The sequence below is a fragment of the Cajanus cajan genome, chromosome 7 (genome assembly GCF_000230855.2).
Source record: "Cajanus cajan strain Asha chromosome 7, NIPB_CcT2T_4, whole genome shotgun sequence".
Taxonomy (NCBI): Eukaryota; Viridiplantae; Streptophyta; class Magnoliopsida; order Fabales; family Fabaceae; genus Cajanus; species Cajanus cajan.
In genome coordinates this window covers 35,051,712-35,068,910 of record NC_138523.1, presented here as the reverse complement: position 1 = coordinate 35,068,910, position 17,199 = coordinate 35,051,712, and the positions used below count along the sequence as shown (strand labels likewise).

Here is a 17,199-nt window from a genome sequence, read left to right as displayed (position 1 = left end):
TACGCTTTAGAACCCCATAACCTAATGACAACGGCGACTTTGATACCACTTGTTGGGATAAATTTCTTAAGCCAAATAGAAATTTTCCATTAATCAATATTAAGAACCGTTGTCTCATATTACAGAGTTAATGTTAATAATACGTACCTGTATCCATTGACGTTGATCAAAAGGTTGCAATGGAATAGTCCTTTGGTGCAATGATCTTCCTCAGCCAAATCACTGGATTTCTTGATGGGACTTGATGTTACTCTTCTGATGGGGAGACAGAGAGACGTGTGTTTCTGATTTGACATATTGGGGACCATGACCATCTTTACGATTTTAAACCTATTAAGGTTCCCATTAAACCCTAACGGGACAAATTTGGTTTCCACTTATTTGGGCCCATATCAGTTTTTCTTGTTGGTAGTCTAAAGGCTCACTAAAATTAGATCACTTTTATTGAGTCCAACTAAATGTAAATAACTAATATAAATACTACAAATAATATATGTAGCCCACAATAATTATTAGAAATAAAATTTCTAACATAAGGGTGCAAGTTGTGACAATTTATTATCTTAAAATCCTTCTTTAAATTCAAAATATAATTAAACATAAAAAAGTATTATCATAATATATTTAATATAAATATTTGAAGTCATTCTATCGAAGGTTTTATTGGAGGAATGGTTAATTAGATGTGACATCTTTTTAACCTTTGAATTTAAGATACAAGTTGTGACAAGTTGATATCTTTAAATTTTTTTTCCAAAATAAAAATATCCAACCAAAAAATCTTTTTAAGTATATACCATAGTAATAATAATATCTATAACAATAATTATAATTAAAATTAAATATTTTATTGAGTAGACTTTTGTGTACACCTTAGTCAATTTTATATTTTAGGGTGAATGAGCTGAGACAGTTCAAGAATTAATCCTAAATTTAATAAAAATAAAATTTAAATTAAAAAAATATCAACACACAAATATTTTCTACAAAGAACTGCGTGACTCTGATTCTTTGTTGTATATGAAGATACGTAGGAGCAAGAAATAAATCTTGTTGAGCCTAAAAAAATATTATTATCTTTTTTATATAATAATTTTGATTTTTTATAAAATAAATGCACTAGTTAAATAAAATACATTTGATTGTTATAGTTAATTTCGATTAATCTAGGGTGAGATAAATATTTTATAAATTATAAATAATTTATTTAATTAATTAAAGGTAATCATCTTAGGACGAATGTTATGAGGTGCTAATACCTTCCTTACACGTAATCGACTCCCGAACTCAAAAATCTGATTTTTGTAGACCATTTTCTACTTTGTGATTTTTCTAATGTTTTTCCATAAAAATAAACATTAGTGGCGACTTCATATTTATTACCGTATTTTCGTTGTCCTGTTGCGATCTTAGTTGCGACATTGACCATTGAAGAAATTCTGACTTTAGTACCATCAGCCACAACAACATTCATAGTTTCCATTTGTTGTATCAAGCAACCTAATTTCCGAGCAACTTTAACATCAAGGAAATTATAAGTACTACCATTGTCTATAAGGATATGCAAGGGTTTTTTCTTATAATAGCCCGTAATTCGCATAGTTCTAAAACTAGCAATACCAATCAGAGCATGTACTGAGATCTGAGGTTCAATCAAATCCTTTGGACTTTCCTCCACATCCACATCTTCGCAAGTGTCAAATGGCTCACCATTATCAATTTCCATGACATGAAGTTGTAGTTTCTTATGAGTAAGAGCATGCTTAGGGGTGAAACGTTAATCACAAAAATAACACAGCCCTTTTTCTCTTCTGTCATTAATATATGTTGGAATAAGATTTTTATAGGATTGTGTTTTGGTTTTATTGACAATAGGGGTAGGAAGGATGGAACTGAAAGGTTTAGAAGGCAATGTAGGTTTTGGCTTGTGTATTAGGGTGCTGGAAGAAGATTGAAGGTTGGCTGCTTCATACATTTTGGCTAATGCATAGGCTTTCCTTATAGTGCTAAGGGAAAACATCCATACCATCATCTAAACATTTGTTTTTAAGCCTCCCAAAAAACAACTAAGGGTATTGGCTTCAGAAAGATCCAAGCGATTAAGAAGAGCATCAAACTCCTCATGAAATTCAGTGACTGAATCTGTTTGCCTCAATTTCATCAACTTAGCCATAGGGTCTTCACAAGGTTCACCAAATCATTCAAGCAAGATTATAGAATAGGTATTCCAAGAAAGTGTAGAATTCGCTGCCATAGATTTGACAAAAGCAGTGTGCCACTACAAGGCCTTTCCCTCCAAGTGAATTACAGCAAGCTTCACCTTGAATTCCTCAGGAGTAGAATCAAGTGAAAAAAAATGTTTCACACAGATACACCCAGTGTTTGACATTTGCACCATTGAAACGGGAAAAATCGATACGTGCAAGACAAGTGCCACAAGAGTAATTGGAGGAAGGTTGCATAACGCGATGCGGAACCGTATTAATTAACGAAGAAGAGGAAATTTCACCATCGGTATGTTGTTTGATGTGATCTTGAATGCGTTTATCCACCGAAGCATCCCGGGACTCTCTCATCGATGTAACAATCTCCATGAGATGAGTTTCAAGTCGCCTCGTGATTCTTGATTCCAATTCATCGGCATTCACGTGTGATGCATCCTATAAATGAGTGGAAACCACCATGATTGTCATTGGAAGGAACAAAATCTGATACCAATTGCTAAGATTAGTTCTACGGATTAAGGAATTAAATCGAAGAACTAAGAAGAACAGAGAACCCTGAAATAGAAAGAGTTCTGAGATAGTATGATTGATTCACAAGATTGGGAAATTGATTACAAAACTGATTAACCGATTCTAAATCAGATAGTTTTCTAATATACTAGTTGGTTTCCCCAACGTACTACTAACTACTAAAACACAGAACTTTAACCAAAATAGTCCTCCTATTATTAACTATCCTCACTTAACTACTTTTAATTTTCTCTAATTACAATTTGACCCGTATGACCATCTTGGCCCTTACTTTCAAGACCAAAGTCCAATGTTTCCATGTCAAGTAAACTTTGCCAATTCTTCTCTTGACTTTATATCTCCCTATGAAGAGGAGAATTGGATGTTGGGGCAGAGAAACATGTTTCAGACTCCAAGAATGTAACATCTATCATAACATATATGGGTTTTGTGGCAAGATGGTAATAGTGATACCTTTTTTGGTGAGTAGCATACCCCAAAACAACAAAGTGCACATGGATCAAGCTTTATAAATTGATTTTTATGGAGATGGGCAAAGGCCAAACATCCAAAGAATTAGTTTGCCTCCTCGTATCTTTGGATGTGTGGCCTTATATTCATCCTACATTGGGATATTCATGTAATTTAAAGCAAGTATCATGTATGTGTTTGACATGTAATTTAAAGTGGTGATACTCGAGTTTGTAAAGTAATATAGATAATTTGGGAATGAATTACAATTTTTATAATCATATTTGACATAGTGAAATTCTTTTAAGATGATTGTATACGGATTTAGCTTCTTTAAAGTGAATGGTGCACTTTAGAGGATAATGTTAACACAATATAGAATGATATATATTTTATTTCTCTATAAGGATCATACATATAGTTTACTTAATCTCCTATTTTGGGAAACTAAGACACTTTGTTTGTATTATAAAGTAATCCCACAGAATCTGCAATCATATGTGTAATTACATAAATCAGATCCCTATAATCTCTCATATCAACTCACATCAATAGATAAAATGCGATAATAAGCATTAATTAAAAAATCAATGATAGAAAATTATGATAAATTAAATATATGTATAATTAAATTTAAAATTAATTATAATATCCATTGTTGATTTTTTAATCAATAATTATTATTGTATTTTATTCTCTAAAATGCAATCTCATTTTAGAGAAGCCAAATTCTGTATAGGCAAGATGTGTGCTAAACTAGATTAATTATGTGTGTTTCTTCTCAGATCTTTTGTGTGCATGGTAATTATGTTTATCTTCTTCTATTTGATTTTTCTTTAACAAGGTCTTGATTTACAATTTTGCGTTTAAAAAGAAAAGAAACTCATGAGAGAACTAACTCACCATACAGTAAATAACCTGGGTTCAAATAAAATTGTGTGAAGCCTATTTATTTATTTATTTAACAAGAGGTCAAACTAAATTACAAAGGGACCAGACTAGAATTAGGGTTTAGGAATCATGTACAAAGAAACCTGTTGCCACTTGAGTTAAGGATATTGTGGCAACATTCAAATCGTTTATTAATACAAAAATTCTGCCTCCGGTTTTGTTTATTTCCATCTTTTGTCCTTGTCTAAAACATGAGGACTCCTTCACAGTTACAAAGTTCACTACAATTAACAAGAACCACATACTCATCTAATAATCCTATTATACACTTAGATTACTATCGGAGCTTGTCTGGATAAAAAAAAAAATTAAAAGAGTTGATGAGTTTCTATACTAAAAAAAAAAAAAAAAATCTATATCTTCAATAGAAAAACTCTGAAAAGCTCTTCTAACATTGTGCATAAACATACTTGTAACATGCCCTCTTCAAGTGAACAACTCTTTCACCTGTCATCAATCATCATCATCAGTAAAGTCCGGTTCGAGGGGCTTCCTCAATGAGCCAAGAATGTCAAGTTCAGGCCCATATCTCAAACTCCTACCTTTCCTTGGGATTGAAGCTAGTTTTGCAGCATACAGTGTGCCCATTGGAGCCTGCAGTGGTGCAGAGAAGTGTTCAGTGCCGTTTCCAGGCACATATGCCATCATCATGAGTTTCTCCTTTCTCTTGAGCTCGCTCGTCTCCTTCATTTTCTTGTACCTGAACCACGCTGCTTGTATGAAGCATGCAGCCCAAGTCCTCCACTGGTGTGAGTGGAACCTGAAAGTGTGCCTCAGTTGCTTGCTGTGCAGCCTCCGGAACTGTGCTGCCACAAACTTCAAGTCCTCTGCAATGAGTGCAAAGGCCTCCACCTCAGTGATGGCCTTCACCGTGCGAGTTGAGGAAGGGAGCACAACCGTTGGACGAGGGTCCAAGGCCCATGGCAAGAGCTCCTCGCCACAGAAGTCGCCAGAGCCGAGCCTGCAGGAGTTGAAGAAACCTGTTCTGCCACCATTTGTGGTGCAAGAATCTAGGCATCCTCTAACAATGAAGATCATCTCATTCACAAGGTCTCCTTCGCGAACCACGTGGGCGCCGGGAGTGAAAAGAGAAGGTTTCAGCCTTTCACAGATTGCATCTAGCATCCTGTCATCCATCTGATCAAATAGTGGTACCTGCCATGGACCAATAACTACTTCATATTGAGAAAATTCCACGTCTTCAATAGAGATAAGGCCAAATTAGCTCATATTGCGTGTTTCAACTCAGGTTTCTCTAAACTTTACTCCTTTGTGTTTATTTGTTGCTATAAGTCTGCATTGTTTGTGTTTCTCTATTCTCTGTCTATTACCTTGTTGATAAATAACATCTTGAATTTCTTTTGTTTCTGTTTCTGCTTGTAACAGTTCATTCTCTTACTTGCTTGTTTCCCAAGAAACATGTTAACATGATATAATCTTGCATGAGATGTCATGAACCAACACTTACAAAAACTTAAGCTATTAAATGAAGACACATGAATGATTTCTATATTACATGTCCATTGGGGCCCCCTCACGCAAGTGCCCTTTGGACTTGTACCATGGATAATGTGCAGGTCCACCAACCTTGTGCTGAAATCCAACTTTTTATTAGAAGAATAAGCGAGGAAGGATCAAACTCTTGACCACTAAAGTCCTGTATGGATATACTTCTCCATAAATAGCTATAGGAAAAGAAAATAAGAAGGTAGAATATATTGAATTTTTTTCATAACCTAAAATCATTGTATGTACCCTAACTTTCAGAAATGATAACTAAAAGAACTTTGATGAAAGTTAAGTTTATATGTTGATTTTAGTTTATGCGAGTAGCTCAGTTCATTTTATGAGAAGTTCATCCAATCAGGACTTAAGGCATAGAAGGTTAGATAACAAGTCATGAACCACTTATTCTACATGCTAAACATGAGATGCTTAATTGAAACTTCCACAACGTGTAGAGAAGAAAACAAAGATTTACTTGTCTAACTAGATTAAGGCAAAGGTGGCGTTTGATGTCACGTCGTAGATCTGTGGGAAGGTCTCCGAGAATAGTTTCCTCATCAACTCCCCTAGTAGCAACCCATCTGAATTGTTCATGACGTCGCACATTTTGCTTCAGATAATGAGGGAGCTGCCTGTGATGCATCCATCTTTCTGTATCTGTCCTTCTTATTCTCCATTCTTCTAGTCGCGTAGTGGTGGATTGCAGGTAGGTCTGTTAATTAGGTAAGAATTTCAGCTATATGAAAAAGGGATGAAAATACAAGATATGAGGATCAGAGATATGATCTCATTTAATTATCACATATTCATGGTGCATTCTTTATCCCCTAATCAAAGTGGGCAAGCAAGACTAGATCAAGCCATCAAGGTCCTAATTGATGACTCAATAAGCTTCTTTTTTCTTCTTTTTTTTTAATCCATGAGAATCAAACTTGGTATTAAGAGAGTTTACAACAATTCACGTATCTTGTTCAACGAATTGAGTTAGACTCCCTTAATCCTCAATAAGGTTTTGCCAACAGAAAGAGTCAACTATCAGTGTAAAATTTAAACTAAGATCGTTGTAAGCCTAATAGTTATTATATCCCAATTCATAATAAAGTATGACAATAAATACTACTCAGTGAACAGAAAGTGTGTCCTATAAGGTTCAGAAATTTTATATATTCAACTCTAAATAATCCTTGTAAGTAAAAAGGAGGATGCTATAAATAATCCTGATGTTAAGGAATACTATCATACCAACAGACAATGAGTTTATTTTTGCAAACAATTATCAAGTCCTGAAACTTGCAGCACATTAGTAGAGTGGCAACAGCTAGACTTACTTGCATATTGCCTATAAGCAGTGCAAAAAGCACTAATCCAAGAATTGCAACGACCACAGCAAAATTGATCTCTGCAACACGTGTGCTTGTTAAGAGATTCTGTCCCACAGAGCTGCAAGTTTCGCTTAGTATTGGTAAGAATATCAAAAACTCTATTGTGGCTGATTAGAATCTTATAATAATCGATTTCAATAGTAATTCTCGTCTTCAGTGAAGTGATGACTATGCTCTGAATTAGTTTATTGCCAATTTTCCATGCAAAAAAATAATTCTTGGATGAATTATTCAAATTTTACATCAAAAATTGAAGTTACCTGAGATTCCTTAGTCCCCACCAGAGACAGTAATAGTATTTGTTGATGAATTTTGAGCCCGTAATTCCCAAATCTAGAGCATCAGTAAAAATGCCAAATTGAAAGAAATCACTGTTCTGATCACATAGACCTGAGAGATTGCTTGATCTTAACCAATAAATCCTATTTGGGTCATCCATGCTTTGACAATCAAGATAATGATACTGGCAGCGTGGATATTGCAGTGTACAAGCTTTCTTCCAACATTCATTCTGCCGTTCTATTGACAACAGGTACCAAGAGGATCCTAAAACCTAGAGGGACAGTGAATAACTGAATCAGAAACAACATAAAAGATAAAATAAATACAAATCATAAAGGAAAAAAAATAGGAAAAAGGCTATAGAACAAATAAAAGTGCATCATAAGTTCTTATGCAAAGAAAAGAACTATTAGGAACAGTGACTTACATGACTAGCTAGCATATAGAGCATCAGATTATATGCTGCCCCAGCCCATGCTTTCTCCATCATTACCCCATTTGCCTTGATGATTTCAGATGATAGAGGATAAATAAGATACAGCCTCAAGAGGTACTGGAAAATCGAAACAAGGCGCAAAACATGCCTTGAAGCAATCATTTGAGAGCCTCTTAGATTAGGAATTACGGCCCAAATCAATACCTATCATGTATAGGAATGACAAAATTGTTATCCTGCCGCAAAAGAAACAAAACAGGATGTACACAACTAAGACACAATAGCATTTTGAACTGTAACATCAATTTAGTTCAGCAAATGACCCTGAGAAATGCAACCAATGGCATAACTAAGTAAAGACTTATAGTATATTAGTAAATTACCGTTGTATCATAGCACAAAGGAGAGGCTTTCAGGATCTTTGTGGAATGTAGTTGGGTGGGGGAAAGTCAAGATGTTGTATGAAAAATTATAGCCTTAAAAATGTTGCAATTTGTTTAAATTTGTTTTCACAAGCCTTAAAAATTATCCTTCTCTTTCACCCATTTAGAAGAATGTGAGCATAAGGCTGGTGTAAATTAACAATAAAAATGAAGGTAAAAAGAATCACAGCATTAAGAAGTGGTCTTCTTAGTCTCAGATAATCTAGGTACATTGGTATAAGATTGCAAATTAACTGTTAAGTTGACCCTTAGTATCAATTAATCTACTAATCTAGTTTTATATTTCTATCAGGAAATCTAGTATGAAGTTTATATTTATACCTAGAGTTGACTAAGCTCATTTAGAATATTAATGTGCTAATAATGTTCAATAGTTAAGTTAGCAATCCTATTGCATGATGTTAGCTTAAATTAGCTAAGTTTTGGAGTTGTCATCAACTTTATAAGAACCAACTTATCTCCTTTGTATTTTCACAAACAAATTTTCAGAAGTTTCGAAATGAATTCACATTTTATATCAGGAAAATACCTGTGGAAGTGGTTGGGCAGCCACTAGATCAATCCAGAAGTCTTTCCTCGTGTACTTGGACGCAATTTTTGAAGAGTCTATGATAAGCTCTCCTCTACCAGAAACACGAGAGGAAGGAGCAATATAAGCAGTTTGAAACCGAAAATAAATCTGAATAATGTAAAATGCATCAATCAATGACCGGATTACGGTAAGGGACACTTCAAGACCATCGGACATATCAATGCACTTGTCCTTCTTAGCCACTGGTAAGTAAAAGAATAGGGGATCCACAAATAATGAAATCAAACAAGCTGCTAAGAAAATTTTGTTCCAACTATTTACTCTTGGTCCCCTAGGATCCAATATCAAAATCTGTTCTGAATCATAATCCTCAGAAAAGACCCTGGAAAGTTCCCTTCCATCAGAGGACTTGCCTATTGCATCCTTCCCAACCTTCTTTTTGCTACTCGTCTCATAGGCCACCATTGATAAGTGATTTTCTTTGTTGTCCATTAACTTATTTGTCTCAAGTTCATTTTGAAATCTGGATGCACATATACACAACTGAATTTCAGCACCAAAACCAAATAAAAAAAAAGGTGATGAAAATAGTAAGTCCTAAAAAATTGTAATCTCGTAGATGGACACATGCCCTATAATATACATGAATAAGTTAATAAAGTCACTGACATATGTTACACTAAATTCTAATTATGTGCAAGTTTGCAGCTCAATGTCAAAGGGAAAAACTGGCAAACCTCACAGATCTTGATCTATCAGAATCCATAGTTTGCTAGTTCAACTTTTTAGTTTCACTCTTCAAGTAGACACAACAGAACATATATATATACAGGCTATTAACCACGGGAAAATATTTGATTCACATTCTCAACCACAAAATATTGAAGCTTGTTTTCAGTAGAGTCTTTCCCAGAAATCATGTGACAGGAAAGTAGTACTATGTTGTACAGTAACAACCCTTTTGTGTTTCTTTCATAAAAGTACAGGCAAAACCTGTGAATTTGACCCTTCTAAAAGCTTGTGAAGGATTCAAAGTCGTCGCTCCTTGGACTTAATGGTCAGCTTCACATATTTTTCCTGATATGAAAAGATGAGACTAACGAAGAAAGAATATGAAATGAAACATACATAAGAAGTCCATGTAGAGCCACAAAAACTGCTTTCATCTAGTTCGTCTGTTTTAATATCCATGAAAATTTTCAAGGTTCGGTTAGGGGAAACGTATCATTGAAAAACATCACATTCAAGTTCAATTATGTGGAGAAATAATTATAGAAAGAGAAATACCATAACTTAAGCTAGAAAAAAAGGAGAGAAGAAAATAAATAATTCAGAAGAAAAATAGAGATGAAAAGAAATTTAACCAGGAAATCCTTGCTGTCAATTCCCCTTTAAAACTACCTTGAATTCAGTATTTGATTATTTCTACCATGAAAATTTTAGTTCCAATCTCCTGATATGTCCTAATCAGTGAACAAAACAGAAACATGGGTCATGGAACAGTCTCATTCTATTGTGAAACCACAGCTTACTGTTCCCCAACTTGAGTTATATGACTTGGACTTTAACCGTGTAAACAAAAGTAATTGGAAGATTGCCTACTACCCCAAATTCAGATAATGTCTTATATGTTAATGGAGCAATAGTTTGAAGCTTTCCAAATGACACATGGGTTTGTTTAATGTTTTTTATTCATGTCATGTGTAGAATAGAATCCTCCACCAAGGGGAGAGAGGAGGGGCACCAAAGTTTACAATTGTATTGCATTGTATTGTAAGCTTCTTTTTTCTTCTTTTTATGTCTCAAATTTTGAAGAGATTTTGACGACACTGACTACCTTAACCAAATATCACAGCAGAGACTGGTCATTGATGTCAATTGTCAAGCTCAAAGCCAAGTCATACATACACCTTCCTCTCAATTGCATGGGTTGTCTGGGGACAGCTATGCATTGATACTGGGAACGTGTATAATTGTGCAAATATTGATTATAGAGAAATATATTAACCCTCTCCAACACTATATTTATTATTGAGTAAAATTTATGTAACTCATCAAATATGCAAATTTGGTTTCCATTTGATTTGATGGATTATGTATACAAATTAGTGAGACTAGTGAATTTTAATTGGAAAAATGTGACTGAATATGTTAGCACTTGTCATGTATGATATAATTTGAAAATGTTGGTTCATTTTTTTTTCTTTCATTCATATTAATTTTATTGTGATTATTATTTTTATTACCGTCGCTTATGTGATTAGTTAAAAAAAGTTACATGATTTTTTAAAAGAAATTTGTATAAAAAGTTTTCTATTACTATATATTTTTTATTAGCAGGAACCGAATACAGTACCGAGAGATTACATTCAGTTCGCTCACTATAAACATCTCTTCTCATCCGAACCGTATTTTGCCATATATTATAGTAAAAACTGCAAATTTAGGCAAAATTCTTGAAAACTTCGTTAAATCTTGAAAAGGAATGTAACATTATTATAAGTGATTAATGAGTCCCGTTATTTTTTGAGTTGACTTCACTTTAAAGTGGATGAATCTTTATACGAAATATGTACCATGAACTAGTTATGCAGGTGAGAAGTTAGAGGACGAGGCATAATAACCGTGACTCGGGGGTGCGACGAAATCAAGGGTGAATAATCAGATTTATGGTCTCTGTGCATATTGCGATTGCAAAGGTGACAGCATTAAATGCAAAGCTGGCTTGCATCAATAACAATCATATACATTTCAACTACCCAAACCAAACCAAACATGCACACAGCAATACAATAGCAGTTGCCGTTGCGGCTATTAACGGTGATGAGTGTAAAGAGTTTTATATATCAATCAATCAAATAAAAAAAAATTATGACTTTTAAATAGTTAATGTAAAATTCAACTTTTTATTATTCATGATGAATTTTGATTGGTGGATCGTGTAAAATTATCAATGTATCACTATTAAACCATTAAAATAAATATATGTAACATAATTAATGTGTTATATGATAAAATTAAATTACAATAACTAAAATATAAAAGAATTTAAGTTTAACAAAGAAATTAATATTATAAAAATGTAATGAAACATAAAAAAAGGGTTTTTAATTAGACAATTTACAAGTTTTTATTTCTCTTGAATTTTAGATCGCAAGGTAACCTAATCTAAGACAATCGTGTGTTTGGGGTTGAAACAAAAATTAGATATTACAATTTAAAAGGAAAGAAATTGTACGTAAGGATAATCATTGATTATTTCATTAGTTATCTAAAAAACTCGATCGATTTATATAAATTTTTATCTTGAATATATTTGAAGTTCTTGTAAATACGATTTGTCTAATTTTAATTTTTTAAATTTTTTGTTATTTTAGATCTTTTAGTATTTGTTTTTCTTATCATTAATTTTAGTTAATTTTTCGCTAAGATAACTAATAAAATGAAGAATATTAATTTTTAATTAAAGTAATAAAAAAATATTTTCAATTAAGATAATTAAATTATTTCCAGACACATAATTCAATTAAGTAATATGTTTATTATTCGCATAAATAAAGAAATTACATATAATTTATTTTTAATTTTTAATATATTATAAAGTATTTTTATTACTTTTATATTATTCTTATTCTTATTTTTAAAGTCACTAACTTATTTATAACATTATAATTTTTAAAATTATTATAATTGACTTGAATACTTAAATGTACTCGAGATTATCATATGGAAACCAAAGGGCTCATTTTGTCTCCACAAACTTTTTCTTTTAAGGCTTGTCTCCACAATGTGAATTTTAGAAGCTAGACTTATTGCTTTCCGGTGTTAAATGTGATTCTTTCATTCCTAATTAGTTTATTAATAAACTATATGAATGTCAATAAAAAAATTGAATAATAACTTATTAAAAAGAGAAAATATTATCCGCTAGGCTTTAAAGAAAAATGAATAACATCTCGTTAAAAACTTTTAAATCATAAAATCTTTAAAAATTGATAAAACTATATAAAAAAGACAAAATAATTTAACTAATAAAAAAATCATAAATCACTTTTAAACGCAATTTATTAGAATTATTTTTTTTGTAAATGCCCCCGTATCAAATTGACGATAACAATGATAAATAAAATAGTCCATTAGGCTCCAACAAGACAGGTATTTGAGTGTTCTTAAACTTAATTTTAAATTATTTTAATTATGTAAACTTACTTTTAATTGAAAATATAATAATTTTTTAAAACATTTTTTGTCTAGAAGTAAATTAAAAAATAAAACTTAGTACGAGATTCTTAACCTTATACATAAACTATGATTTTTTTTTTACTTCGACTGAAACATACTTATGAAAATAAAAGTAACTTAATTTTAAAACGACAAAACATTTTTTTTAAAAAAATTATTTTTTGAGACAATGGACATGACAGGACAATATATTTAATAAAAGTTACAGACATAAACCATCAGAATTCCCAAGTGGTCATACATTTTACTCTTGTCAAACCTTACAGAGTAGCTACCCCAGATTAATCCTGCTTCACATCTACACTTCCAGGTTTTACAGGATCTGCTGGAGTTGGTTCAACACCTGCCTCAGTCTGCAATAACATTGCCATTTTGTAATTTCAGTTCATATTTGAATTCATGGAAGCTTCATATGAGAAATCATATAAACAAAATTGTAAGCATGCACATACATCAACACAAGCATTATACGCATGATGCAAACAAACGCTAACCAAAAACAGAATCCATCATCATGTCACGTGGGTCAGGGTCCCTATCTAGTAGTGCTTGTCTTAAGGATCACTCCTTTATACAAAATCCATCTTTATGAAAAATAAATAATGACAGACGAATAGCTTGTTTCTCGAATGGGAGATGCATATGATCATCGGTAACACAAGCCCTTTTCAGCTAAAAACCAAATATCATACTGGACAACAGGCATTTGAAAAACGCTAAAATTGTTCCCGACATAATACTGTCTTTGTAAATGACCAATCCTCAGCAGGCAGAAATGTATTAAGTAACATAAGAAAAAAGGTAGCAGGATAAACATCACTTCTAACTCAAAACTTCTCATTAATTTAACCAATTTTATACTTCATTATCTGTCAAAACAAAATAAAAACAGTTATAATAAAGTGCAATAGCAAAAACTTGAAAATAATACGACCAATTATTCTTTATTATTCCATTTTTTCATTCAAACTCATACAAGTATCCTCATAACAGGAAGCCTGACCATAAAATCCTACAGATACTTCAGGAATTCCACATCAATCACCCTATTCATATATTAGTATTAGGATTTCCTCTTTTCCAATTATACAGACACAATGTTGATCTTCTTTGCATCTGAGCCATCAATTTACACTTGGAACTGGCTCAAAATGATAAAGGCATCAACATGGAAATTTTACAGAATTCAAGTTCTAAATCGCATTGCTGGTGACAGCTTTCAGAACAAATTACCAAGAAAAATAATATTTTCCTTTTTCTTAAAAAAAAGAAAAAACAAAAGACAGGGTCACTTAAATGCCGATAGGATCATAATATTTGGAACCAGATCTTGGCATTATCCTATAATAATGCAGTAGCAAACTCCCATCATGGAAACTGGTACAACATGATCATATATGCAACTAATGCAAGTGCAACTAAAAAAGCTAAGAGAGATGATCTTGATATCAGAATATAAAAAAACATTTTTGTTTCTAAAATGCTATCCCACAACATTTTCCCAAATAAAGACTTCTACAAAGAGCTAATAAAAGGATTAATCTTGTGCTTTGTTCAATATAGCCAGACTCACAATGCTCCATAAATCCATATTTCTAAAATGAATCCAATATCCTACATTCCTACTTGATTTAAAATTTTGCTATAGACATAATATCTAAATTAACAAAAGTACCTTGAACTTGAAGTGCAATAAAATGGTTAGTCTAAAGCATGTAGGAAGCCAATAGTTGGTCTAATGGATTTGTAATATGCTTCTAGTTACTCTAATAGCATCTCAAATCTCTGCACCTTCTTCTCCGTGTCCTCATAAGTTTTAGCCATGTTTTGACATCCAGGATTCACCCACAATATTCAGCCAAGATCTACCTACCAATTGACACAGTTACAGCCGTTGCACAAGGCAGTGTTACAACCACATACTGTTAACCAGAAGATGATACATTGTGATGGCACTCCCAAAAGCACAGCCATAAGTGGGGACAGCCTCCACTTCAAATGGAAGATCCACGTTGCATAGGGGCATAGCTCACACTGGGAAACAATCATATTCCTCAATCCTATCAATTACTATTTACCGGTGTCGGCCTAGTGGTGAGAGGTTAGAGTTGTATACACATGATCTTAGATTTGAATCTTATAGCCATCATTATAATTCTTACAAATCAAAAAGAATATTCCTCAATACTATCCGGTTGTAAAGTGTGGTCTCACTCACACACTGCCAATAGGGGATCCACGCCCCAGAATCACATTGGTTTTTCCTATATACTAAAAGGTGGTCTGGTGGATTTTTTTTTTGGGGGGGACGGAGGGACATAGGGCTGAAGTGATAAGGAGGGAGTGGATTCAAATCCTTCCAGCTAACATTTGCCTATAATATATATATATATATATATACTAAAAACACATAATTGACCTGAATGAAATCAAAGACTGTTCCACCCTACCACCACAAACCAAAAGAATTTTAATTCCATACCACCAAATTGACCACTAGTAAAGCTTCTGGCACTCACCCATGTTATCAGGTAGAGCACTCAAGATTATGAGTTCGTTGAATTTTACAATAACTATAATAAAAAGTCATACATACCATAATTTCTTATTGGTTGACAATGAATGAAAATTAAACTCATGCATAAAAAAGCAATTAACATCGGTAATCACTTACTTTACTAACCCCGGTGGTTGGAGGCTTGTATGGACATGCGGGAGGAGCCCTCTCCGGTTTTCTGTACTCCCAACCAAACACACGATAGATTTTTCCCTGAAAACGGTTACAGATCAACAATCACCCAAACATATCATATAAATGAGTATAATATGGTATGGTATGGGAAATATGAATATACTACAATAGGGAATTGCACTTACCATAATAAAATCGAAGAGAATAGGGAGAATGTTGACGATCGGGACGAGAAATAGGGGCAGCAAGCAAGCCAAACAAACCTATAGCATCGCATCAATCAATTTTATATAGAAATTAAAAGAAAACGTAAAATTGATCGCAGAAAAAAAAGTGAGAAGATCATAGATTCATAGGTAATAGTACCATGTTGGGATGATCGACTAGAGTATGAGAAAATCGAGAACGGTTGATTCAGCAGCGCGATTCAGAACTGCTAGGTTCGTTAGGGAAAGCGAGACAATTTGGTAATTTCCTGTCCACACCCAAAATTATATATACGTTTTTATATTTCGACTGTTGGGCCTACTCATTATGGCCCATGGGCTGCACGAGGGCAACCAAGCACGGCTTACAACATCATCAAAACAATCTAGACCGTTGGTGCATTAGTTCTAAAATTATATATATATATATATATATGGAGGGTTATAATAATATTGGTGTAATTTTTATTAAGTATTGCACCACTCAATAATTTTATATTGAATGTGAATTTTGTAAATTAAACTGTTAGATTAAAAAATTATATCACTTTATATGTTTATATAAAATTTTATTAAAATTGAACAACAATTTAAATATAATCAAAGTGTTTATATTTTAATATATTTTGAAATGTATATATTACGTTAATTTTTTTTTATAAGAATGAAGTATCAAATCATTTTGGATTAATATAAAATTTTGTATATATGATCTAAAAGAAAAGAACTTTTAATTTAACGGTTGAATTTATAAAATTCACATTTAATATAAAGTTATTGAGCGATGTAATATTTAGTAAAAGTTATACTGGTATTATTGTAACTCTCCTATATATATAATAATAATTTTTTTAAAAAAAATTGGTTATAAAATTTAATTAAAAAAAACATTGCTAGAAGAGAAATAACAAAACATTATATCCTTGGAAATATTGTCTCATCTATATCTACTAATAACTAAGGTTACAAGTCTGTCAATATCCCTAACGATTGAAGTGTCTCATGATGTTGCTCTCAATTTTGCTAAGAAATCATTTAATCAACACTAAAATTGGTTTCTTTCCTGAGTCGACAATTACTTGATAACCACTATTTTATTAGTATTTATACCTATATAGAAATATAAAGAGGATATATCATTTTATAAACATTTTTTTGTCTTCACTTTTTTTTTTACGATTTTACCTTTACATCGTTAAATAATAAAAATAATATTAAAATTAATCATCTATGTAACCACTCAAATAATGTAACTATCTCTAACTACTCAAATTCTCAAAATTTTTATCACCTTTATTACTTAATCTCAATTTTTATTTTT

General features: G+C 32.4%; 2 protein-coding genes across 6 annotated transcripts; both read right to left on the bottom strand.

Annotated features, from left to right (window-relative positions):
* Window positions 1-4,140: 4,140 nt before the first annotated feature.
* Window positions 4,141-10,868, bottom strand: LOC109817232 (protein CNGC15a). Of its 5 annotated transcripts, none has more exons than XM_029275192.2 (7): window positions 10,103-10,868; window positions 8,736-9,261; window positions 7,755-7,967; window positions 7,306-7,598; window positions 6,992-7,103; window positions 6,139-6,375; window positions 4,141-5,312 (listed from the first exon to the last, which is right to left on the bottom strand). In XM_029275192.2, exons 2-7 carry the CDS (start codon window positions 9,228-9,230, stop codon window positions 4,611-4,613), a joined length of 2,052 nt encoding a protein of 683 aa, XP_029131025.1. In that variant the 5' UTR covers window positions 9,231-9,261; window positions 10,103-10,868; the 3' UTR covers window positions 4,141-4,610. The 5 variants fall into 5 exon arrangements, with proteins under 5 accessions (XP_029131025.1, XP_082915665.1, XP_082915664.1 ...); XM_083059539.1 differs by having other exon boundaries at window positions 10,140-10,868; XM_083059538.1 differs by lacking the exon at window positions 10,103-10,868 and adding an exon at window positions 9,867-10,051.
* A 2,210-nt stretch (window positions 10,869-13,078) lies between these two features.
* LOC109817237 (uncharacterized) lies at window positions 13,079-16,185 on the bottom strand. The gene is made up of 4 exons (XM_020382453.3): window positions 16,039-16,185; window positions 15,858-15,935; window positions 15,655-15,750; window positions 13,079-13,333 (listed from the first exon to the last, which is right to left on the bottom strand). The coding sequence occupies exons 1-4, from the start codon at window positions 16,039-16,041 to the stop codon at window positions 13,262-13,264; spliced, it is 249 nt and encodes an 82-aa protein (XP_020238042.1). The 5' UTR covers window positions 16,042-16,185; the 3' UTR covers window positions 13,079-13,261.
* Window positions 16,186-17,199: the final 1,014 nt, after the last annotated feature.

Coding starts and splice junctions, on each gene's coding strand:
- LOC109817237 (XM_020382453.3), bottom strand. Junction 15,751..15,857: donor TTCTCTTCGATTTTATTATG/GTAAGTGCAATT, acceptor AACCGTTTTCAG/GGAAAAATCTATCGTGTGTT. Junction 13,334..15,654: donor CAACCACCGGGGTTAGTAAA/GTAAGTGATTAC, acceptor ATGTTATTGCAG/ACTGAGGCAGGTGTTGAACC.
- LOC109817232 (XM_083059538.1), bottom strand. CDS start 9,904: ATGAAAGCAGTTTTTGTGGCTCTACATGGACTTCTTAT. Junction 7,599..7,754: donor TCTATATGCTAGCTAGTCAT/GTAAGTCACTGT, acceptor CTGTCCCTCTAG/GTTTTAGGATCCTCTTGGTA. Junction 5,313..6,138: donor GCCTTAATCTAGTTAGACAA/GTAAATCTTTGT, acceptor GGTCCATGGCAG/GTACCACTATTTGATCAGAT.